The 26,551-nt window shown below is 43.2% G+C and overlaps 1 protein-coding gene across 1 annotated transcript in view; it reads right to left on the bottom strand.

Annotated features, from left to right (window-relative positions):
• Positions 1-26,551, bottom strand: part of grm8b (glutamate receptor, metabotropic 8b) — a gene marked incomplete at both ends in the record, with an annotated part of 294,591 nt that overhangs the window by 178,494 nt on the left and 89,546 nt on the right. The window contains one exon of the mRNA XM_080737073.1: positions 17,479-17,695. Coding sequence (XP_080593199.1) covers positions 17,479-17,695 — 217 coding nt within the window. The remainder of the gene's footprint in view (positions 1-17,478; positions 17,696-26,551) is intronic.

The raw sequence follows: 26,551 nt of genomic DNA, 5'->3' as shown, positions 1-26,551 counted from the left end.
CTTGTGACGCCCCTGGTTATTGTTATTGACACTGTGAAACAAACCTCTCGCCCCCCTCCTGACGACAGAGGTCAGGGTAGATACAGTATAGCTCACAGATGAATGCAATGGCATCATGAGTGATGGCTGGGTAGCAGTTACAGTATGTTGGCAGGGAAAGCAGGGGGAGGTTATTGAGAGTGCATTTCAATAACAAGCATCACAACAAGCAATCCCTCCGGGATTATGCGATCACATTCTAATGAATTAATCAAAGCAAACTCTGCAATGTGGAATTAAGCTGTCATTTTCTCTCTAATCCCCACGAAAAGTCAAGTGGAAATTGAAACTTATATAGGGTAATTTTCCAGTGATGTCTGCGACTATGTACATTAACGAATATTATTTGCAAAACCTCAACGACGTCCACAATCACAACACCATATGGACCTCCACTAATCACGATCAGGCTCAAATTTGTTCTCCTGCTATGCCACAAAGATGTGGAATGCCCTAGCAACTGTCTTAGTAGTTCTTTTTTTTTTTGGGGGGGGGGGGGGGGGGGGCAAATGCATTTGGGTCCCCATCTGGAATCAATGGGGGTAAATGTATTATTAGTCAGGGAAAATTAGCAGAATATCTGTCAAATCTGGGAATAAATTCCTTACCAAACAATTTCTTCACCAATGTGTTCGTAAAGGTGTCTAGTAACATATCTAACAAAGATTGAAATTCAACATCCCTAGCAAAATGTTTGACAGCTAGGGTAATTCTGGGTCTCATTCACTCACTATACACTATACTATAAGAAAAAATCACTCACAAAAATATGCTTTAAGTGGGATGTGAGGGGTCTAACTAGGTGTTTTTAATTATTCTGGATCCATTGCAAACATTTGTTTTTCACGAAAAACATTCCTTGGGCCAAAAATGGACCCCATACACCTTGTGAAAAGTGATAACGCATCACTAAACCATCGTTTTTTTGCGTCTGATTTTGGCCCAATGAATGTTTTTCGTGCAAAACAAATGCTTGCAATGGATTCAGAATAATTAAAAACACATAGTTAGACCCCTAACATGCTACTTAAAGCATATTTTTGGGAGTGATCTTTTCCCTTATAGTACAGTGTATAGTAAGTGAATGAGACCCAGAATTACCCTAGCTGTCAAATATTTTGCTAGGGATGTTGAATTTCAATCTTCGTTAGATATGTTACTAGACACCTTTAGGAACACATTGGTGAAGAAATTGTTTGGTAAGGAATTTATTCCCAGGGTTTTATTAAAATTCCCTGACTATATATTATATCTTGCGACAAATAAAAAATATATATATATTATTGAACTGTATTGTCTCCATGGCGTGAGTAATCAATAGAAAAAAAGTCAAAACCGCTCTAAAAGAGCACTTATAGTCCTTTAATACTCCTTTAATATTCATCAAAACCACAGACTGCACTTTCAAACTCACATCGCTATATTGGATATGTCCTTATAGGTGATTTTCTTTTCTTCAAAAATAGCTAAAATAGCCGATGTACGAGTTCACAAACGCGCCACATCGTGACTCACTATGAGCTTGTATATCGTAGGCTTAAGTGGTTCAGCGAGCACATGTACTGATGAGCATATAAATTAGAGCATTACTTTATGAGAAAAACAAAAACATAAAAAGATGAAATATGATTGGAGATACAAGGTTTCTGGCCCAACAGCAGCAACATAATATCAAGCCTCCATATGATGTAGCAGCGAGCAGCATAAACCTGCGGAACCCCCAACAAAACACCATTAATTCATTGGAGACACTTCCCATAAGCAGTGTAGTGTGACTGCCTCTGCAGTTACCGCTGTCCCCCAGAGGAGGTGTAATTGTGCCTGATTGATCGTTGCTTGGCGGTGAAGTCCCCGTTAAGTTTTTGGTTGCTGTGTGCTTTAATGCCAAAACCCTCCCTTGAGCAGAGGACGCCATTAAGATTATATCCCGTGATCAATGGTTCTGACGGACGCAATTCATCACCTTTCATCAACTCGAGCGTAGAGGCATATGGCGGCGACAACAACAAAACAAACAGCATTACTTGCTGTTTCTTGCTTATAGACATCAGTCTCTGCTCTCAAGTTGTCCTTTATTATATCCACTGTGATTCATGGTTATGAGAGTTACTCACACTTATCTGAAGACATATTAAACATGTTGGGGTTTGCTGGCAGACGATGTGTTTCCTTCTGTGTTGTTTTTTAGTTTGATCTGAGATGAAGTGTTTCGGTGGGACTTTCACTTGATAATTGTCCTTAATTAGTCTTTATTGTGAAAATAGAGAGGTTCTTTTTTCAATGATTGATTGATTTTGTTCTGAGACTTCTGACAGACTCTGAATACTGTAAATTGTTACATTTGCGAGATAAACTGTCTGTCTGTAAATGGTGCATTTACATAGCGCCTTTATCCAAGGCGCTTTACAAGGATTGTGTGTGTGTATATATACACACAGCAACCATATTGTAGTGCATATCTGTGTATCTTCCCAGGCACGTGCTTTGATAGACATCAAAGGGGGCTTGAGCCCCTGCACTGCCCTTTTACCCGTCTGTAAAAAGTGCCCTCTTCCAGACCATGAACAAGTACAGAAAAAATAGACCTCCTTTTAGAAGTTTCAGCCCCTGCCTCTTTAACATTCTCTGCACGTCCCTGTATCTTACACATATGTTATGACCTAAAATCATAATTGCTTGGCCTGCGCCCCCAACCTTAATGACTCCCAGTGCTGAAATAATGATGTTTCTCTCGCGTAAGAAATCGATGTGAAAGTGACACTGATGTTACGTCTGTGTGAGGCCGATATAAAAAGCAGCAGCAGCAGCAGCAGCAGAGGCAGTGTGTGTGTGTGTGTGTGTGTGTGTGTGTGTGTGTGTGTGTGTGTGTGTGTGTGTGTGTGTGTGTGTGTGCGTGCGTGCATGCGTGGATGTGGCCTTCGCCTTCTCCCATTGGTTCCAAAGCAGCGTGTGGCTCCACCCCAGTGGCCTGCCTCTCTCTCTCTCTCTCTATCTCTCTGTGTTGTGTTCTGCTCCAGTGGACTCGGGCCAGCCTCGCTCGCTGTGCTCTTTTTTTTTGTTAAAGTGCTTCAGAGTCGGGGTGGGGGCAAAAGCTGAAACGAACGAATAGCAAATGTGATGTTGCTTTAGAGAGAGAGAGAGAGAGAGAGAGAGAGAGAGAGAGAGAGAGAGAGAGAGAGAGAGAGTGGGGGGGGGGGGGGGGGGGGAGGGGGGGAAATGGGGGGAATAAAAAATGTGATGCAGCTGGATAAGTAGTGCATTCAGTCCCGGAGCCCTTTTGCTTTCAACAGATGAATGTTGACTTCACCCCCAAATGAAATTATTTTAGAAAGCCAGGGTCCGCCAGCCACAAAGCAATAAATGCGTGGAAGTCACAGAGTGTCAATGTTTGTCCGCAACAAATAGCACAACATGATTCAATCTGTGAACCGCAGTAAAGTGTATTATGTTCATTCAGAGGATGCTGTGTAGCGTTGCAGCTCAACTGAACTGCCCCGCCCCCGGTCTCCGGAGGTGGAGGGAAAACAGAGCTCGCCTCACCGGTTGCATTTTAAAAGCTGCAATTCACCGAACCTGCTGGGGGGGGGGAGCCCACCAGGGACGTCAGGGGGGAAAATAAAAGTTACTTTTAAATATAAATCCATGAATGTCTCTTTGACTATCTGTGCTGGTTATGTTGTTAAATTACAGTAAAATAACTACAAATGCAAAATGTAACAAAATGGTCACTTTAACAAGGTATTATAATTATATTCTCTACACTCGTTTTCTCCCCATCTTGACAAAATGGTATATTCCCAGGTTCCGCAGGTCAGCTGCACAGGTGCAATTCATTATTGTTAATTGTAGCACATTTACTAACATGCCAAGTTTAGCTGCACTTCAACAACCATTCCAGGCTTTCAGACATTGTGAAAATAGCAGATCTACATGCTCACAACGCCTCGCAGCGCGAGGCGTTGTGAGCATGTAGATCGGCTATTTTCACAATAGAACCAACCGTGTTATACAAAATGTAATGCCTCTTTTCCATGAGGACTCCCATCTTTGCCATACCCTAGCTTTTGCTGAACTGACGCCACTGGAGCCCACTGGTGAGCTGCGTGGATATTGATAGTGGGCCCCAAATCATTTGCCAAACACTGTGCACTGTGCTTTATCGGCGCTGCAGCAGCATCCATCAAACCAGAAAAGCGTCATCTGTGTTTCCGGTAACCTCTTGAACTCCAACGTGATCAGCATCCATATCCTAAGTAGCAGATCTACAAGCTCACAACGTGTTACAGTGTGGCGCGTTGTGAGCTTGTAGATCAGGCAAAAAGAAGGGACAGACAAGCCAGCGAAGCCAATTCAGATCTCAGACGAAGATATGCAAGGTAAAACAGAAGAAGAGGAGCTCGAGATGATGGAAATAATGGGATTTGGAGGCTTTGACACCACAAAGGGTAGGAAGACTGATGGATCAGTCAGTGCACATGCTATCAACGTACCCCAGAAGAGAACATAATGAATAGAAAAGGTGGATTCAACAGACCACTGACGTCATCACTGGAAAGGAGGAATGAATCATGACAAGTGGTTGGTTTTGTGAAAAGAGCAGGCAACAACATAACACCAAGCAGTGGTGGAGAAAGTACTCTGAAGTAAAAGTACCAATACTGCAATATAGAAATACTCTGTTACAAGTAAAAGTCTAGAATTCAAAATGTATTTGAGTAAAAGTACAAAAGTATTGGTATCAAAGTGTACAAAATGTAAAAATAGCCTAGGTATAACATAGGGCTGAAGTGCTTATTATTTTAGTTAGTGCTTGTTATTTTCTAGTGGAGTAAAAGTACAGCTGTGAGTCTCTGTGTGCTGCACTGGCCGTGAAAATAAATCTCACTCTTGGACAATAAGTCTAAAGTCGTGATGACCTGTCTGGTGTGGTTTCAGAACAAAATATGCATGCTAATGTTCCGGGGGGCACAAACATAGCTCATCTGACATCCTCAGAATCCTTGGGATTAGTTTGCAAAATGACCTGAAAGGACGCAGTGTCACCCCACTGCTGCTACGCAGACAGAGGCAGTGGTGGAAAGTAACTATAAGAACATTTACTGTAGCCTACTCAACTACATTTTTGAGGTACTTCACACTTTTTTGTATTATTTTCGATCATTATACTTCTACTTCTACTACTTTCTGCTCCACTACAATAATTTGACAGATTTAGTATAGTTAACATTTCAGACCAAGATTATTATTACAAAAGATACATTAACCACTCAAGTGGTATTTTATACACCAGCTATCGGAAAATAGCTCAGAGCTTGTAGATCAGCTATACTCTTTTTCTTTTTTACAAATTTGGAAGAATTCAAGTACTTTCATTTTGGTACTGAAAGTATATTTTGATGGACTTTCACTTGAGTAAAACTTTTGAATAAAGGCCTTGTTTTTTTTTACTTGTAACAGAGTATTTCAGCAATTGTGGTATTGATACTTTTACAAAAAAATAAAAAAAAACTAATCAGAGTACTTGTTCCAGTACTCTGACACAGAGGTCAGCAGTGTACAACACATGAAGCTGCAGCTCTTAGCTCAACATCGCTCAACATCGCCAGAAACCTTGTATCTCCATAATATTTCAAACTTTTTGTGCATCAATTAATAACTCCCTATATTTCACCACCCAAGAGTGATAAGCAAAAAGTACAGGAAAATAGTCAATCAACAAGCTCACAACACGTCACGACGCGTTGTGAGCTTGTCGATCGGCTATTTTCACCATTTCTGAAAACATGTCGTTTCCGTACGGTGCGCGTAACGGTGCTGGGACATACCAGGTTTCCACACGACAGCGACGGCTCACTCCGTCCGACGCCCTGGAGGTTTGCAGGTCAACGTGCACTTTAACCTGGCTTTATGAAGCCGCCACCCTCCTCCACACACACACACACACACACACACACACACACACACACACACACACACACACACACACACACACACACACACACACACACACACACACACACACACACACACACACACACACACACACACACACACACACACAGACTTCACTCTGGGGGAATATCACAATGTTCAATAATATCACAATGTTCCTTTCTTTCTCTGTCCGTCCGTACGTCTGTCTGTCTGTCTGTCTGTCTGTCCATCCCTCCAGGACATGTCCATATGTCTGTCCGTCCGTCCGTCCGTCCGTCCCTCCCTCCCTCCCTCCCTCCCCTTGGCCCTTGTAAAACCAGCAGCCCTGGTTAGCCGTTGCCATGGAGATGGGCTTCAGAAACGGAACCGAGGAGAGTGACACTCGTCCCACCCAGTGTGTGATGGTTAGCGGCCATTAAGACAGACCCCTGTGGGTCGGAGGCACACTTGACTGCTATAAGACAGACCCTATGGGGTCCCCTGGGGCGGGCAGTCTGTTTTATGACAGACAGACCCCATGGGGTCGTCGGGTCGAGCCACACTGGACTGCTGTAAGATCTAACTTCTTAAAGCCATACTGTGTAAGATGCCCAACTAGTGGTCATTAGCCCTATAGCAAACCGCGGTCGCGTCCGCGTCTTTCGGACGTTTTTCGTACCTTCAGACCCCCGCGTCTGCCTCCACCTCGCTGAGATCAATCTTTTAAGGGGTCCCTTGTTCCTGTGCGTTCAGTAATTCCAGAGATACGGACTCCTTCACCCTGCCTGGTAGGCGAAATTACCTAGAGAAGGGATGGTACAAACGGGCGACAACAAATATGGCTGCCATAGCGACCCCACTTCAAGATGCGCTGTGATTGGCCGGCAGTTGTATAACCCTCGCTGTGATTGGCCGGTAGTGTGATGACGCAATTTTGGCGCGAGATCCTGTCCACGGCAAGGATCTCAGTTTACATACAGAGAAGGCTTTACAGGCTGAAATTCACGGCGCGGATCTTCTAAAACTTTTGTGATTTAATAGTTAGGAGAATTTTAAGATTTGTTTTATAAAAAAAGTTACATAGTACAACTTTAATACCTCCACACATGTACAGCTGTGATTATGTTCATTTAAAGCGACTTATAGACAGTCTGCACGGTTGCTGTGTGCTACAGGAGGAAGAAGGGCTACGTTTGGAATGTAGAACAAGGGTCTTCAATGTATCTTTTAGGCCAAGGACCCTTTGGCTGAGAGAGAAATGAAGCAGACATATTGTATTCATACAATATGTAGCATTGTATGTAATATCTATGGAATCTACGAACATTTTTAATTATGCAACACAATGTTATAAAATTGTGTTGCATATTACACTTTGTCATAGATTTTGACACTGAAAACTTCAATACTCCCCATTGAGTTCAATTAAACTGATTTAAGACAGACTACACAGTGCTGTGTGCTGCTCGTTACAATGTAGAACAGGGGTCTTCAATGCAGACATTTAGCAGACATGCTTGCTTATCCAGAGCGACTTACAAGTGTGAGAGGGGAATAAGCAGAGTATGAACTCTAAAACAGCAAGGTAACGAGTCGCATAAGTAGAGTGCAGAGTGAACTCAAAGAAACTAGGATTCCAACATACTGTAGCATCCGATTAACATTCTTAAGATTTGTGATCAAGAAAAAATAAATCTGTGACAAAGATATAGCTGAATATTATGCAGTTAAACATTCACCACTGATCAAAAATATTCATGAGGCTCGATCCTGCTAGAGATAAAAAGAGACGCTTTTTCTGTTTATTTTGGCTTCCCCTCACCTCACCTCCTCATTAATGATTCATAACCTCAAAACAATGTGTTCAATAGATAAGATAAATTAGATATTTATATCCAATAAGAAAGACAGACAGATAGATAGATAGATAGATAGATAGATAGATAGATAGATAGATAGATAGATAGATAGATAGATAGATAGATAGATAGATAGATAGATAGATAGATAGATAGATAGATAGATAGATAGATGTGAGCATGTAGATCTGGTATTTTCAAAGTTTCTGCCTCTAATATTTGGCCAATAATTTGTCATTTTAGAGGTATTACAAAGTCCTTAAATTGACACTTTAGAAATGTGCAGATACCCTCTATACAATCAAACTTTATGTTGGTCTGTTTTACTGTTGTAACAATGTTGCACAATAAGTTAATCATCTGCGGACCCCCAAAATAATTTGGGGCCCCCCTGGGGGTCCCGACCCACAGGTTGAGAACCACTGCTATAGAGGAATGAGTCCTCCCTATCGCTCGCTCGCACTTCAATCTTCACGTGGAAGGGGGTAGATAGATAGATAGATAGATACCTTTATTATCCCAAGGAAGTTACCCAGAAGGTACAGCAGTTAAAGTTTACAGGACAGTAAGAAAAAACGAAAAGGACTGCTGTGTACAGCCGAGCGACAAAAACAAACAAGAAAGAAGAATCAACAATACAGGAGAGAAGGTCGGCCCAGAATGTGGCTGTGCTTTAACATGCTCACATAAAGAACGGCTATACTGCACGCGTGGCCGAAGATTCTATTCGTTACTACTTACAAACATAAAAAGGCAGAGATAACCACACACACACACTCAGCAATAACATTACCATATTCTCAGCACATCATCATCTACCAAGCCGTGACGCCCCACGATGCCTATGGGGCGATTTATACGTAGTCGTGAGCCGGTGTCGAGCGCCGGAAATAGCCCGATCTACGAGTTCACCACAGGGTGTGCCGCGACACACTGTGAGCTTGTAGATCGGCTAGTTCTGGAGCACTACGCGCGTGCAAGTACAAATGAGGGAATTATGGAAGGCATTTATCTTTAGACAGACGTCTCCTCGACGTGAGGCAACAATGGGAGGCCGGCCCAGGCAGAGCGATCGTGCAGGCAAGGCGTTATGAGTTCACTTCACTTCACAAGGCAAAATGATTAATATGCATTACTTTGCGGGATCGCCATTTACATAGCGCTAGCGATGAGCAGGTATCATCACTCTGTCTCCTGTGGGACGAACCACCATGGTCAGAGATGAAAGCCTGTTCATTAATGGTGGCAATAATACAGTATACTGTAGGTAGTTGTCGGAAAAGTACACAAAGTAAAAGTAGCAATACTGCAATGTAGAAATACTCTGTAACAGGTAAAAGTACAGAATTAAAAATGTCCCATTTCACAAGTTTTCAAATGTATAAAATGTATAGAAATCCTTGGACAATAGCAGATCTACAAGCTCACAATGGGTCACGATGCGCCACAGGGTAAGTGGGTAATGTATGTTTTGTTATAATATTATGATAATCAAAATATACAAAGTAGGCTAACTAGTAAAACGTTTTCAAACAATTGTAGTGGAGATGTAATGGAGTAGAAATAAAGTATTGAAAATGTAAAAATAATCCGGTAAAGTAAAGATTCCTCAAATGTGTACTTTAGTACAGTACTTGCATACATGCACTTTTTACTTTAGTTACTTTACACCAGGGGCGTCACACCAAATTCTGGGCCCTGGGTACAAGGATTCACTGTGGGCCCCCCATGAATGTTAACTATTGAAAAATAGCAGATGTACAAGCTCACAGCGCGGCACCGAGTGCCGCGCTGCGAGCTTGTAGATCTGCTATTTTTGAAAAATCGTGAAAATGTGTGCCAAGAAACCTATGTTTCCATGTCAGTGATGCTCAAACTTTATCATGTGAAGGACCCCCCATCTCAAAATATTTAGTTCCAGGGACCCCCCAGAAGCAAAATTTGAGTTGTTCACTTAAAAAATACATAATATTCAAAGATTTGCGCACATTTTCACGACTTTTCAAAAATAGCAGATCTACAAGCTTGCAGTGAGCTTGTATATCTGCTATTTTTCAATAGCTAAAGTTACTAGGGCCCCTCCACCTTGGGCCCTGGTAACTCAGTCCCACTTTCCTACCCCTTGTGACGCCCCTGCTTTACACCACTGTTTATCAATGGTGGCAGTATAGGTGTGGAGGCCTGGTTCTAACTGTATAGTACAGTATAGGTGTGGAGGCCTGGTTCTAACTGTATAGTATAGGTATACAGTATAGGTGTGGAGGCCTGGTTCTAACTGTATAGTATAGGTATACAGTATAGGTGTGGAGGCCTGGTTCTAACTGTATAGTATAGATATACAGTATAGGTGTGGAGGCCTGGTTCTAACTGTATAGTACAGTATAGGTGTGGAGGCCTGGTTCTAACTGTATAGTATAGGTATACAGTATAGGTGTGGAGGCCTGGTTCTAACTGTATAGTATAGGTATACAGTATAGGTGTGGAGGCCTGGTTCTAACTGTATAGTACAGTATAGGTGTGGAGGCCTGGTTCTAACTGCTCCTTGACAGTATAGGTGTGGATGCCTGGTTCTAACTGTATAGTATAGGTATACAGTATAGGTGTGGAGGCCTGGTTCTAACTGTATAGTATAGGTATACAGTATAGGTGTGGAGGCCTGGTTCTAACTGCTCCTTGACAAAAACAAGAAAGAGACTGCATCCGTCTTTCCTTCCGCCACTCCATGAGCAGTTTAACTCATTATTAACTTATTAGTCTGCAAGCTTTAAAAAAAAGACTCATATTACACAATTTTTTTCATGGTTATACCGGTGCGGACAACATTTACATAGAGATTAGCCTGGTATTTTTTTGTGAGGCGAGGTAAACATGTACTACATGCAGCCATTGTAGTAATGGCTGCTACATAGAAGCGCTTTTATGTTTAATGTATGCTCTGGCACAGGCACGTGCCGTGCACATATGGTAAATAAATAAATGGTAAATGGAGCATTTACGCTTTTACCCTTGCATTTACCCTTTATGCAAGGCGCTTTACAATGATTGTGCATTTAGCATGCATACAGCATTTACTATATGTTGAAAGGAATGCAAATGCCCTCATTTGCCATGCCGTATACGCGAAGGCAGCATTCAAGAGAACTCTCCGGAACTTGACGGCAGAGTTTCCTGTTGGAAGAATTGACCTCTATATGTATAAATAAATGCCATACACGCTGGCCACACCTCCAGCAAAAGGCTTGATTATACATTAGTCGTCGTTGCCCTTTTAGAAAATCCGGCCTCTCTAATATTCCCTGCACGTCTTCTGCTCCATCGCACGATGGCGTCGCAGCTCGAAAATAGCTAATCTACAAGCTACCGATGAGCCGCGGATGCGGCGCGTCGCCAGCTTGTAGATTAGCTATTTCCGACGCAGCGGTAACAATGACGAGTAAATCAAGACATTTACAATGATGGATGGGGACCGAGCGGAGGCACGCCCCGGCCAACACACGACAGCTGACGGCTATCTGTGATTGATCGTTTGTTCAATTAAACTATGGAGATTGTGTAACGGCCTTGTGAAGCTCAACATTCCGCCGCAGTTAAAAAAAATGAATAATAAAATATAAAAACTGACATGTTTGAGAAGGGGTTGGGAATTGTTTGCCAGCTTGCTCAGGGGCGTCAATTGGGTATGGCAAGGGGTATGCAGTCCAGGGGGGAAAATAAAAGTTACTTTTAAAAATAAATCCATGAATGTCTCTTTGTCTATCTGCGCTGGTTTATTGTTAAATTACAGTAAAATACCTACAAATGCAAAATTTTGGTCACTTTAACAAGGTATTATAATTGTATTCTCCACACTTGTATTCTCCCATGTATATTGTATGTTCCGCAGGTCAGCTGCACAGGTGCAATACATTATTGTTAATTGTGGCACGTTTACTAACATGCCGAGTTTAGCTGCATATCCAGGCTGCCATATCCAGCCCAAGAAAAACCCTAGAAATGGGGGAAATAAATAAAATGTACTTCTTAAAATAAATGTATCATCATGCCTGTTGCTAAGGTATGGCACTGACACCACTGAGCTTGCTGTGTGTTGTGTGTGTGCATGCGTGCGTGCGTGTGTGCGTGCGTGAGTGCGTGCGTGCGGCAATCAGGTGTTGGTGCTGGAGATCAATTAACTCTTATCGGGGTTAGTGGGGAGTGAAATGAGATCGGCCAGTGATTACACCCCATTGTTTGTGCAAGAGCCTATGTGGTGCTATCGATGTTGCTTTTGTATTGTACCGTGTTAGTTAAGTCACTAATTGGATGGCCGCTAATACCCCCTGTTTTTCTTTGGGATTAGCGAAGGGCTCGCACTGAGGTTTTTTCTTCCTTTTTTTTCTCCGACGGAAGCTGACGTTGTTTGACAGGCGCCGATAGGGAAGGTTCTCTCTAGGCGAGGAAATCCCCCTCAGCCAATAACCTGGGAGAGGGCCCAAATGCAAGGTTCTTTTTTTCCAACCGTCCTTTGTTTTACACACCTTGGTTCTGTAACATGGCTGTTGCAATATTTTACTCTCTGTGTAGGATACGAGTATTTTTTTGACATTTCAGCGTGACATTTGCTGTACGACAAAAAGTGAAAATAGCAGATCTACGATCTCAAGACGTATCAGGATTTTTTTGCAATCGTTTAGAATTTTGAAGAAACATTTTGCCAATAATGAAATGGCTCAAACCGGGACACCAGGTTGAGAGTGGTTTAATAGTTTTTTTTCCCCCTCAGTTCAAAGTGACAAAATGGGTCAGAGTAAAGTCCTGCTGCATGGCATGAGCTCATTACAGCACCATAACCACAGGGCAGCCCATGGGGAAGGATTCTTTTTTCTTTTTAACTTTAAAGCTAGTAACTTACACCGAGTTGCAGCCACTTTTTATGTTTTTTAACTATCGGTTGCTAAAGGGCAACCTCAAAGTCGAGAGAGAGAGGGAGAGAGAGAGAGAGAGAGTGAGAGAGAGAGAGAGAGAGAGAGAGAGAGAGAGAGAGAGAGAGAGAGAGAAACACAGAGAAAGATAGACAGACAGAGAGAGAGAGAGGGAGGGCTATGTTTGCTCCTTCCACAACTCCATTGCTCCACATTATCAGCTCTCCCATCCTGTGTAGTCAGCAGTTTAGTGCGGCGCGGTGCGTGTGAAAAGAAAGGTGGGTGTATTTGTTGGATGCCAATCACAGGCCGTGATTGATCCAGCGGAGCCCGGGCAGCGCTGCTGGGACCCCGGAGGATTAGTGCTGGCATCCTCCCCTTCATGCCTTCCTTCTATACCGCACCGGAAAAACCTGGACTCATTTATTAAAGGCCCGGGGGCTATACCGGCGCTTTCTACACGCTGTTAATCTCGGACATACATGTTACGGCTTATGAATTCCAATGCGGCAATTACGGCGTAATTAATGTGCGAGCACATGTCCAAGGCAGGGCCGCGAGCGTGCGATAATAATTTAATCAAAGGAGGGGTTCTGAGATGCTGAATGCGTATGGGTTAATTATGACACGGGGATGGGGGTGTGTGTGGGAGGGGTTGGACAGCGTGTATACTCAATGAGTAAGTACCTAGCGAATCAATTACCTCACCTGTTTCACCTCATTCGTCAACAAATTGCTCTCTGTAGCGTCCCCGTGTTGAGATGTTAGCCCATAACATAACAGCCTCGCCACCCTCTCCACTCCCCCCTTCTCCAGACATAATGTTTTCTTAATTGATCACACCAGACGAGGTAATGGCAACCCACAGATGTCTGGTTCAGAGATGATTTGTTTCCTCGCGGTTAGAGCGCGACGACTTTTCCTTTTCTTTAATGCTGGCTGTCTTCGTGCAGTGCAGTGGGGACAGGAGAAGGCGGAAGTCATGACAGACTGCCACTAGCATGGAGGCTGTAAAATGAGCTTGCATGGTGCTCTCCTCTGTGAGTTTGCCAACACTAATGCTCTGTAAGGTCAGGTTGTGTCCCTAAAGCAGTGGTTCTCAACCTTTTCAGGCCGTGCCCTAGCCCGACACTCAGCCTGAATTGCATTTCGTTTCACTCCATTATTCAGTCTGAACTTGCTTTCATCTAAGGCAATTTCTGGGATGGGCGTTGCCAAAAAGGCAGTCTTCTGCGATTGGTTCACCGTCTGACCAACACAGTAAGCCAACAGTAGCAAAGCAGATGACGTAGTGTTGTTATGTGGCTGGCTAGTGGCAAGCCTGTTGCTTTGCTTGCTAGTGCTACTTGCTAACCAAAGAAACAGGCAGAATAGGAGCGCTATGAACTAGTAATCAAACACAACATAACATGTCTGCTACTGATATTTCATAGCGAGATCAATGCGATCGCATATTACCACGACAGGCGACGTGATGTTTATGTTTGGGAATGTGCAGTCTGGTCCGGCGGCGGCGCTGGGTTACATGGAATCACACATGAGTTCTCGGAAAAACCCACCCACGCTGTTCACAAGACGTTTATTCACAACGCTGATTCACCATACGGATTCCCAACGAGGACTCCCTGAATCGCCAAAACAATTTTTTAAAGGGTGTGGCTAGCGATTCAGAGAGTCTGGAACCAGGCAAGCTGTGACCCCCAAAATAATCATATTTTAACTGGAGGACCCGTACTCCCCACCCTGACGAGCACTAAGAGTTGAGGCATTACATTTTGTATAACACACTTCTATTGTGAAAACAGCAGATCTACATGCAGATCTACATGTTCACAACGCCTCGCAACACAATTTCTGCCTTTAATATTTGACAATTTGGCCAATGTTTAATTTGTCATTGCGACTGTCAGGTCGCATTTACTATCAAAACCTCGACCAGCTGTCTGTCTGTCTGTCTGTCTGTCTGTCTGTCAGTCTGTCACACGTCACACTTTTGCTCATATCTCCGCAACCGTTGCCCCGATCCATGCCAAATTTTGCACACACACTCAATTCTCACATGACCAGCACCTACAATTTTTGGCCAAAAATCACGCAAATCGGTACACAGTATGTCTACACTCATGTCATCAACATGGATCTGTCCCATTTAGCACCACCTTCAGGCTGATTTTGTAAAACACATTTTTGGACACTACTCCTACAGATTTTGCCCTGAAATCACGCAAATCGCTTCACAGTATGTCTACACTCATGTCATCAACATGGACCTGTCCCATATAGCGCCACCATCAGGCCGATTTTTTCAAACACATTTTTGGAAACTGCTCCTACAGATTCTGCCCTAAAATCACGCAAATCGGTACACAGCATGTCTACACTCATCTCATCAACATGGATCTCTCCCATATAGCGCCTCCATCAGGCGTGATTTCTTCAAACACATTTTTGGACACTATTCCTACACATTTTGCCCTAAAATCACGCTGCGACCTGGCGGTCGCTTATCTCCCGATTAGGGAGTCTTACTGGTTTTAGAGGTATTAAAAAGTCCTTAAATTGTCACTTTAGAAATGTGCAGATACGCTCTATACACTTAAACTTTATGTTGGTTTGTTTATTGTTGAGGGAGAAAACAATGTTGAACATTAAGTTAATCATCTGGGGACACCCCAAAATAATTTGGGGACCACCCTGGGGGTCCCGACTCCCGACCTACAGGTTGAGAACCACTGCCCTAAAGGACCGGTTCACACATTTTCAACTTACAGTATCTTAACACTTGGGGAGCCAAACGCGTTCAGGGACGAGTTATGGCCACTAGATGTCACCCTGCCACAGGAAGTTATATCGTCGAGGGACGAGTCAACAAATAGTTAACTTTTCGAGACCGCAGCTTCCCTTTGCATGCCCTGAATCCATTACGTCACCCAGCCAGGGCAGGAAGCCCCCTGTCTCTCCCCACACGGAAGGATTTTACATGGCTTTAGATTCTAATTTGAAACATAAGAACGGCTTTATCTGAGAATGAGGTAAAAACAGCCCCATGGAGGCAGAGAGCTGATTGTTTTCACGGCGACACTTTACCGCGAATTTACCGCGATTTTTTTACCGCGAGTTTCGCGAGCGTTTGTAAACAAATGGAGTACCTCCTCAATCTTCTCTGGACACGCACGTGCACACGCACGAAGCTTGCGGGGCTCATCAAAACATAACGTAAGTCAATGGTGGCACCAGCAACAGCTATAAATGTTATAAACCTTGGCCGCCCATGTGTTAATATAATTGGTCATCACTCATGCTCTTTATAAGATGGGTAAATTTCCGCCCAATCACTCGTTGGTGGGCTATGGACAGGTCAGAAACATGCCAACAAGTTACTGTTTTTGAATTCATTAAAAAACTAATTGTAAAAGTTTGAAATGAGTATTTCACTTTTTCTGAACTGTTCACAGCCCTCCTCTGAGTCCCAGAGTGATTCTTTAAAGGTGATGAAAAATGTTTAATTTAAGCTTATAGCTTAACAATTTTGCTGCCATTTTAAACATAGCTCTAGTAAGCAGCTGCCAAATTGTCCTTACCTTTTAACGTGGGCACGCGCACGCATCGTGCACAATCTGTGCGCGACTCATCTAGTAGACTGTAGACTCGGTGACAAGCTTTCGAATAAAAAAAACCCCATTGAAATAGACATATCCGTTGCCACGCTGTATTCCTGCTTATCCGCCAGTGTTTACATGAAAAAGCATTGAAAAAAAGCCAACTGTGCGCTATGGTAACAAGTGGACACGTTCGCGCACAAAACGCACGATATGTGCGGGGATCATAATCCAGGCGTGTAGAGACTGGATCAAAGTTTCCAAACGCAAAAATCCGATTGAAAAACGAGTGTTCCATCGCCGAGTAGCTTTCTCCTCTGTTACACTGTAAACCAACGGAGGCGGGACTATGGCCCAGGCTCAGACCGGATACGGAAAGCTAGATCCGGTCCAGACCGGAAATGACCGGATACAGTTAGGGGGGCGGGCCTAAAGAGCCAGAATCAGCGAAAATTTGCGATAATACTTTTAATCCTTTCATAATGATTAAAGCTAATTAAACTTCCGGGTTCGACGGGCATGGCACCGCGGTACAGCGGGAAATCTACGGTTTCTACAGGCATCGCCCAGAATGAGTTAAATGAAAGGGCAGATCTCCAAGCATATAACACGTTGCATCCGTGACGAGTTGTGAACTAGTAGATCGGCCATTTTCAGTAGAAATCAGGCTTTAAATGGTTTCGTCCCCAATCTTTGGCATGAACTAGGCTTTCAACACACTCTACAACACAAAAGGCACACAGACAGTCAAAATAAAGTGTGCCCCAAATACAGCGTGTCCTCTCAGCAACACAAAAGAATACATTTTCTATAATCTATTCTGTAGAATGGTCTGTATGTATATTTTAAACAAACAAGTTTTCTTTCGCTTTGCTTTTTCTCTCACAGCAGTGACTATCTCACAATGCAGGATAGAATTGCGTGCACACACACTACACACAGAACCAACTGCACTGCACCACAATAAAAGTCCTGGTCTTATTATAAAGGCCAGGATGGTCTTGCTGCAAATTCCAGCAAGAATTGAAAGATATCTTTTTTCCATATATCTTTCCAATTGCCATTTATGCAAATATTGACATCAATTATTTTAAGCCTGGAACACCACCCCAAAAAAAGTTAGCAGCTTTGCGGTCAAGAAAGCGAAGCTAAAACCAAAACACCTACCCGATTCTCTGGAGATTTGGACGAAAGCCTCGACGCCACTTTCGCCGTAATTCCCCTCGGAGGCCAACGTTGACACGTAATTCCATCCCATGGCGGTGACGATATCCAGCATGGCCTGAGCTTGGTAGGAGTCCGGTGGAACCACGCGGGAGAAGAAGTCATAGCGAGTGTTGTCACTCAACTCTGGTGCCGTCGATGCATAGCTGATCTGGGGAATCTGTGGAGAGACAGGACTTTCCTTAGTATTGTAGTGTCGATCAAGGGTTCCTAAATGTTTCAGGTGGCGACCCTCCATCAAAAGAATCATATTTGAACTGGGGACCCACCCACCCTGACAAGCACTTGGAATTGTAGGCATTACATTTAGTTTGACTCGGTTCCACAGATAAATATTGTGAAATAGCCGAACTACATAAGCTAACGCCTCGCACCGGTCCTTTAATGTAAAGGTCCTTAAATTGTCACTTTAGAAATGTGCAGATACCCTGTATACACAATGGTTTGTTGTCTGTTGAGTGAGAAAACAATGCTAATCATCTGTAAAGATGTATTACAGATGCGTGCATTGTTTGACTGACTACAATGTACTCATGGCCATGTATGGCCTACTTGTGCGCCAGCAGAGTGTGCAAGTACTGTGTTCGGTGGCTTATCTGCTGCGTATCTGTTTGCCGTAGCCAATGAGGGACCAGCATTCTTGGTGACGTCACCCTCAACAGGTGCAACCTGATATAAATAACACTGGGCAAACAGATACACCGAACACAGTATTTGCGCACTCTGCTGGCGCAAGTAATTATAATTTTCACATGGTTTTGAAATGTGGACTAATGGTAGTGAAGATGGTGACTAGGGAAGACTTGCAGATGAAAATGATTCAGAAGCTATTCGGTGTGCTGATTATCCAGTTTCAATTTCACTACAGTAGGTTTTTGTGGATCCAGCACCCATCCGATTTGTTTTTGAGATGTGCATGTCTTTTTTGTGTGTTTTTTTAAATGATAAAACCATTATAATTGTTTTCATTCCCTTGTTTATGAACAACAGAGATAAACCGAAAATAATTTATGTTTGACACTGATCAAGCTAAGCACACTGATTACATTTCTAGTTATGTGCGCACCAAAAGTCGCTCATAGATTTCTGAGGGCAGCTGTCTCCATCTGCAGTCTACAAGTTTAATAGTCTCCATTAAAGTGCACTTTAATTGTGTATTAAATTAGAAGAAGGGTGAAAGCATAACCGCAAGAGCTTTGCCCGACACATTTGAAAGCAAATTATAATAGATCATTCAGTGGATGTAAAACATTCACGCCTACGTATGAACGGCGCCTAACCTTTCCCAATCACCTCTAATTCTGTGTCTTGTCAGCTGGCACTGGTCCAATAAGCGGTTCTCAACCTCGGGTCCGAGGACCATGAGGGGTCCAGATGAACCTTTACAGGTCTGTAACTCTGTAGAGTGTACACATGGAACCAAATGGACTGTACTGTAGCTCCATTTGGTTCCATGTGTGTATACTCTTCCATTTGTAGACTCTCAGAGTTAAATTAACACTGAGGATTTGACAGCATAGACAGGGAGTCAATTGGGGGTCCGAGGACTAACGCATATCAAACCGAGGGACCTTGGGGTGGCGCAGTAGTAACGTGCCTGCCCACCAACAGTGGCAAGAGAGAACACGCACTATACTATAACGTGTGTGGGAAGGAGTCAGTTGGCAAGACGCATTGACTACATTGGAGAGAAAAAGGGTATAAATAGCTCAAATAAATACATACATTCATACAGGGGGGTCCTTGAATTTCAAAAGGTTGAGAATTACTGGCGAATCACAGCCCAGCCTGGCCTGGATCACACAGACAGAGCGGATAAGATAGGGAGAGGGGTCATAGATTCACTGGCAGACAGTTAGACAAGCCGGGTGAAGATTGGATAATGGTCCTTTAGAGAACGATTGAAGGACTGATTGATTTCACTTCAGTCAAAGGGTGGTTGTGTACGGGGCTCTACAGAGTTTCTCATTGGCATTCAAAGGGGAGAGAGAAAGCGAGGGAGAGGAGGGGAAAGGAAAGACAGACAGACAAGACAGACAGACAGACAGACAGCCAACAGGCCCTGCCAGCAATACAAATGTCACTCAGTGGCTGCTCGATGCCTCCATCTCCATGTACATTCAACACCAGGACAGACAACAAATGAAGGGCCTATAAATACAAATCTGTGCCAGCCGGCCGACAGCGTCCATCAAGATAGAATAAACCCTTTTCACATTGCCTTGAGTGCTGGAGTTTATTGTTCCCGTAATAATAAACTCCTGGAATAAAACTTTTATCTCGCTAATTCGATTTCACCCAATGGTGGAAGGGAGAAGGAGAACTGTTGGGGGCTCTAAACGGCACTATCAAAGAAATCGGGGGACGGCGGGGCTTAATGAATAACCTCCGGGCGATAAGTAAGTAAGTAAGTCATCACTTCTAATGAATTTCAGTTAAGATCTGGGATGAAACAAAGAGCTCAGAACGCAGGAATGAGGTCTGACAGCTACAGCTATGCTTGAAAAGAGCACATAGATGCCATGTATGTACAGTATATCGTAGCTGTCTTTTTTTCTCCTAAATTAATACTACAGTACTTGATCATATACTGTAGCGTCACACAAAGGTAGCAAAAGTAGCAGGTGCAAAGCAGCGTGTTTCGAGATAATTTGAAATGTCCTTTTCATGCTTGGGAACAGAACAATCACATTTAATCATCATCAAGGTTCTTGTTATACATTGTGAGAAAATCTTTTCACTCTGTGATCGCTGATGCAGTCAGGGTCCTTCTGTTGGCTGAAGTGTTGAAAGAAAATAACGCCTGAGATTTGCTACGTAGATTTAGCTACTTTTGCATACTGTACATACATACTGTATGACAGAGGTCTTCAACAGGGGACCCCTAGGGGGTCCTCAGAGTTACTACAGGGGGGCCACCAAATCTTTGTGTGATAGGATCATGTTTCTGTGATTAATGTATAATCACTGGAACCCTAGCATCCCTATTCTAGTGGAACATTAGCCAAAAAATAGCAGATCTACAAGCTCACAACGCCTCACAGCGCGAGGCTTTGTGATCTTGTAGATCGGCTATTTCGCCCCCCCCCCCAGCAAACCCACCCCTCATGGTATAAATCAGTGGTTCTCAACCAGTGGTCCGGGGACCACCAATGGTCCTTCCAGGTGGTTTCCAGCTAAATGAGGGAGAGTTGGTAACCAAATTGGACCCTTATAGATCTTTAACTCTTGTATGTAAAATGAAACCAATTATTATTGTTACTGTACTGTTATCTCTCCCATGGTACCAACATCAATACAACATGGAATTGTGGTCAAAATCTTATCCACCGACAACAAATATTAAGTCTTGTGTCTGACAGGCTAAATCTCATCAAATGGTGGTCCATGGCTCAAATGCCAAATACATATAATTAACCTTGATGTGAAAAGGTTTGAAAACCACTGCTATATACATATTTTATTTGCCTTGTTTGAGGGGGTGATAAAAGGACCCAGAGGATGGCAGCCCATTAGCTGCCACTTACACCCAACAGGACATTTCAGCTGAAGGGTGGTGCTATTGGAAAGGTCACGAGAAAACCAGTACGGTCCCATCCTGCAATGGGCCCATTATATCTCCAGTACAGACTTGACATTTTGGCCTGAGGGTGACATAAGAGGAAAGGCCATGTGAGGTCACTAGCAAACCGCAGGGTCAGCCAGCCTCTCCGGGGAGCATTAAATGCACTCAGCTCGTTTCATTGCAATCTAGACCCATTAAAACATGGGATATGCAAGTGTGCACATTCTGACCTAATGAAGATAGAAGAGAGTGCCACCTAAATCAGCAGGGTGTACAGTACAAGAAATTAACCATTTAAGTCCTATTTTATACTTACATGGATTAAAGCTAAATTAAATGGTGTCCTTATGTGAGATTTGTGAAACAGTGGGAAAGGAGCCTCCCACACTATGCTGTTTCCTAAACCAGTGGTTCTCAACCTGTGGGTCGGGAGCCCCAGGGGGGTCCCCAAATTATTTTGGGGGGTCCCCAGGTGATTAACTTAATGTGCAACATTGTTTTCTCACTCAACAGTAAACCAACCAACCATAAAGTTTAAGTGTATGATCTGCACATTTCTAAAGTGACAATTTAAGGACCTTTTAATACCTCTAAAATGACAAATTAAACATTGGCAAAATTGTCAAATATTAGAGACAGAAATTGTGAAAATAGCCGATCTACATGCTCACAACGCCTCGCAACGCGAGGCGTTGTGAGCATGTAGATCTGCTATTTTCACAATAGAACCGTGTTATACAAAATGTAATGCCTCAACTCTTAGTGCTCGTCAGCGTGGGGGGGTCCCCAGTTAAAATATGATTATTTTGGGGGTCACGGCCTGAAAAGGTTGAGAACCACTGTCCTAAACAACACAATATGCAACATGGTGATGTTTTAGTGATATTCTTCCCGTTCTTCTACACATTACAGATTGAGGCTTTAACATTTGCTTTTATGATATTTCTGAGACCATTAAAGGTTTTATGGAAGATGCTTGAGAACATACTGTAGCTAGTTTGGCCACTCCAAATGCTTTACCGAAAAGCTAAAAATCTTTCAAAGCGTCACAGATGAATTGAGAGCTTGTAGATAGGCTATTTTTGCTGCAACATACCGCCAAAGAATTCATGCTGGCTTCTGTGGAATCCAAATGACTGAAATGGTGGTCATGGTGACTGAGAACTTTAATCCATGTATGTCTCTTTAGCAAAAAGTGCATTAAAGTGAACACTATAAAGAATATTACAACAGTAATATTTATAATACAGTATAGTTACAATAGTATGGGCCAACAAGCAGATATACCTTCAAGCTCATAACCACAATGACACTTATTTTTCACCTACAATGACATGGTCAGTAAATTCCATAGCAATCCAGAAAATAGTTTGAGATATCTTGTTTGATGGTAAACAAGCATGCAAGTGGCAAATTTGGCCTTGTGGGGGCGCTAGAGCCAAGCCAGCCAGTGTCTAAACACATTCATCACAATAATATACTATAATATATATAATATATATGATTGCAGTGGCTTTGGAGAGGGAGAGCAGCCCAGGTATGATGCAGGGTATGAAGATGTATAGGGGTCACTACGAGGGGAAATATGTATAAGTGAATTATTTCATGATAAATCATTCTGACTTCCACAGATATGAAGCTCTTCTTCCATCTAGCTGGGTGGTATTGTGGTCTCCAAGGCTGCTATACATGGACAAATTCTCCCTGTTCAAGGATTTTACTTTACTGTGTAAGTTAGGCTGGTGTAAGATTGCTACACATTAAGACATCAAACCTCATAACAAAACATCATACTGAAACTCAGTGGAATTCATTAATATTAGTTGTGGGCTCGCCTGAAAGGCGAGAACACTATGTTATCCTCATTATTTATATAGTTCCGCCGCAGAGAGGTCAAAGGTGAAAACACTATGGTTTCGCCATTATTTCTGCTGCATATCGTGTTCCGTTAGCCAATGAGGTGCAATTGGTGGAAAAAGATCTGGGAGTGGTGTTAGCTGGGGTATTGGTTGAGCTTCACATGACAGTTAGCACGCTTCAGAGTTTAGTCACGAGCGAGCCCACACTGTTTCATAGGAACAGTATTTCTAGTTAATCTTTCTTCTTCCATCAATAGTATTACTTGGGAACGATGTGTCCCGCCCCACTAAGTGGAGAGGGCCAATCATTCAGTAGCATTGGCCCACAGAGCAGAGAGACATCACAGGCCACTGTGGCCCAGGAGTCCCACCCAAACATTTTATAGCTGATAAGCCCACAAAGCATCGTTGCCTCGACACATTGTGGGCTTGTAAATCTTCTATGTGAGAGTGATCTAAAAGCTCACAACGGTTGCATCTGCAACGTAACATGAGCTTGTATGTCTGCTGTCCTCCAGATGTGTCACACACATAATTCTACAGTAAATTCTCACTGAAACAGGTGGATAAACTGTGAAACAACTCACAGGTGTTATAGTTGATACTGATAGTGCTATTCGATAAATAAGGAGAACCAGAGAGAGTTCACAGTGTTGAATAAAATGAAACAATTACGTTCTCAAAAAAAAAAAAAAAAAAAAAAAAAACGAACCTTCTAATCATCTGGTGGGTGACAGTGACATATGGGAGGGTTGCTGCTGTAATTAGTTGTCTAATTTGGCGATACTGCTGATCGGTACACTTTCATATTTGTGTCTTGATCCTTGCGGTGGCTTTAATGAGCCTTGCAGTGTGGAATACCTGTGTGTCCCTCACAACAGAGCTCCAGGGACACACAGGCTGAACAGGAGGAGAAATGGAAAAATCTGTTTCGGGGTTAAATTATGCTGACAGGAGATTTTCTATTCTAGGCCGTAGGATTCCAATGACAGTTTTTGATAACATCTGATCAGAATCTCATTTTCTTTCTCCACTGGCTGGGTATAATAATTGTTCAGGAAATTGTCTGGGTATGACACCCCGGCACTGAGATATATATAGCTGTATACCTACAGTACAACTAACATAAACACAGACATGTCACGCATGATACAAGGACTTCTCATTGTTGTGCAAGGGGACAGTGTAAGACACATGATATACATACAGTATACATATGAATCTTGCTATTTATTACATTCGGTGTATGAATGTGACTGTGTGAATCGGTGAATCCACATTGTAAAGCACTATGGATAAAGGCGCTATACAAACGCACTATTTGAACATGAACATTCTATTATACTCCTCCCTTGGTATTACCGTACATGTTTTTTGTTTTTGCTTCGTGAGTGATTTGGACATTTGCGCTTGGATTTGGAAAACGCAGCATTTCTTTAGCAATTAGGGCTTACAGGCTTGTGTGCCTCGCTATATCGCTACATGTGGTATAACACTGTGTGTGACTTGTAGGTCAGTGTGTGAGGGAGCTACTAAGTACTGCTGCGGTTCTGCTCTGTGACACACTTGTCACCCGCTGAGCTCTGTGTGGCTCGGCTTTTTTACAGCAAAGCGAGGAGCGAACGCTATAAATCATGTGCTTAATGTTATTCTGCTTGTGTGTGTGTGTGTGTGTGTGTGTGTGTGTGTGTGTGTGTGTGTGTGTGTGTGTGTGTGTGTGTGTGTGTGTGTGTTCGTGTGTGTGTGTGTGTGTGTGTGTGTGTGTGTGTGTGTGTGGAGGACACCCACAGCCTGCCTCCGCTTGCCCCGAGGGGGGGGTCGGCGACAGGGTGCAGGGAGGGAGCGAGAGAGAAAGAGAGAGAAAGTGGAGGCACGTTGCGAGGAGGAGAGAAACACAAAAGCCAGAGTGAGAAAAATAAGCAAAGGATCGATGGCGTCGTTGTTGTCGACTAGCGGGGCGGTTGAACGGAGCGAGGACCTCAACCATTCACTACAGATTGGAATCTTAAGGTCATGATTCGATTGGAGGCGAGCACGGCGCTTTCCAGCTAGCTGTGTGACACTATGAGCTCGCCCCGTGGGGGAGAATGTGGTCCACTGTGTGGGTGGGATGTTTTTTTTCTTTTTCTGGTTGGATTGCAAGAGCTACAATGACCATTTTCATTTGACATTTTTGTGTGTGTGTGTGTTATTATGTGTCAAATGGAATTGGTTTGTCGGTTGAAAAGATCATTTAATATGTTCTCTTTCAGGCTATCGAGAAAAACAAAAAAAACAACAACCCCAAAAAACCATCTGCAGTAACAGATTCTGTAGTAGAGTCTAGGGAATGGTGTAGGACAGTGGTTCTCTCAACGTGGGAGTCTGTGGACCCCCAGGGGTCCGGAGGGTCCATTTGGTTCCATTGTACACTCTCAGAGTAAAATTAACGCTGAGGATTGTACAGTGTATATTGGGGTCCCAGAGATTAAGGTATGAAAAAGTTTGGTGGCCTAATGTTTCTCAAATGGGGGTACAGTACATGTGAGAGTTAGCCTACTACAGTGAGAGTACAAAAGAAAAAAAGAGTATCAATCAATCAACTATCAATCAAATCATCAAAACCATACTTGTATAAGTAACTGTACTTACTTATTATTATTATTTTTTTCTCTTATAATTTTTATCCCACAATTTTGTAACCCATTTTCACCCAGTGCCAATTGCCTATGTAATCCTGGGCTCTGCTCTCCCTCTGCCGCGCCTGGTTAGACAACGGAATGACCTCATGCTTCCTTCTATGCATGAGTAGTCCAAGTTGCTTCTTTTCACCTGTCAGTGGGGATTTCCCCGGTTTGGACGTAGCGCGTGGAAGGAACACGTTATTCCAACCAGTTCCTTTCCCCTCCATCAGGCGCCCCGGCTGGCCAGGGGGAGGCATTATAGAGACCAGGGTTACTGCATGTTTTTGTGAGGGTATCTACCCTTGGAGACACGGGGAGAACATGCAAACTCCACACAGAAAGGCCCTTTCGCCAAACCCCACCTTACTTACTTATCCTTACTTACTGAAAGTCTATGGCAAACAGTTTCAAATATATCTGCTCAGTATTTCACTCTTTCACTACGTTTCATTCCTGGTTCGGGTGTCACAGTGGTAAAGTCCCTATCCACCACCACAGAGGTTGTGGGTTAGAATTCACCGTGGTGCATCCGGCTTTGTCGGGCGTCTATGCAAAAAACAATTGGCCCGTGTTCGGGGGATAGTAGGGCGGCGTGGCTATAAAATCGTTCAATTTTGCGATACAAGCGCCAAACTTGGTAGATATGTTGATTGATATATTAGAAACAAATCTGGATATCGGGCCATCAAAAAATTTGATTTTTCAAAATGGCTGCTAGCGGTTTGTTAAACCTTCATAAATGACCCTCTAGGAGCGACAGTTTTAGTGATAGGAAGCTGAAATGTTGCATGCTGTGTGTGTATGTTCATGTCAATTGGTTAAAAGGGGGTGTGGCAATGGGAGTGGCCTATCATAAAAAGGTGCATAACTTTGATATAGATGCACAGATTTGCACAAAATGTAGTAGAAAGGTTGGTCACGACCCAAAT

Source organism: Nannobrachium achirus (assembly GCF_963921795.1).
Source record: "Nannobrachium achirus genome assembly, chromosome: 11".
Classification (NCBI taxonomy): Eukaryota; Metazoa; Chordata; class Actinopteri; order Myctophiformes; family Myctophidae; genus Nannobrachium; species Nannobrachium achirus.
This window is presented reverse-complemented; position numbering and strand designations above follow the sequence as displayed.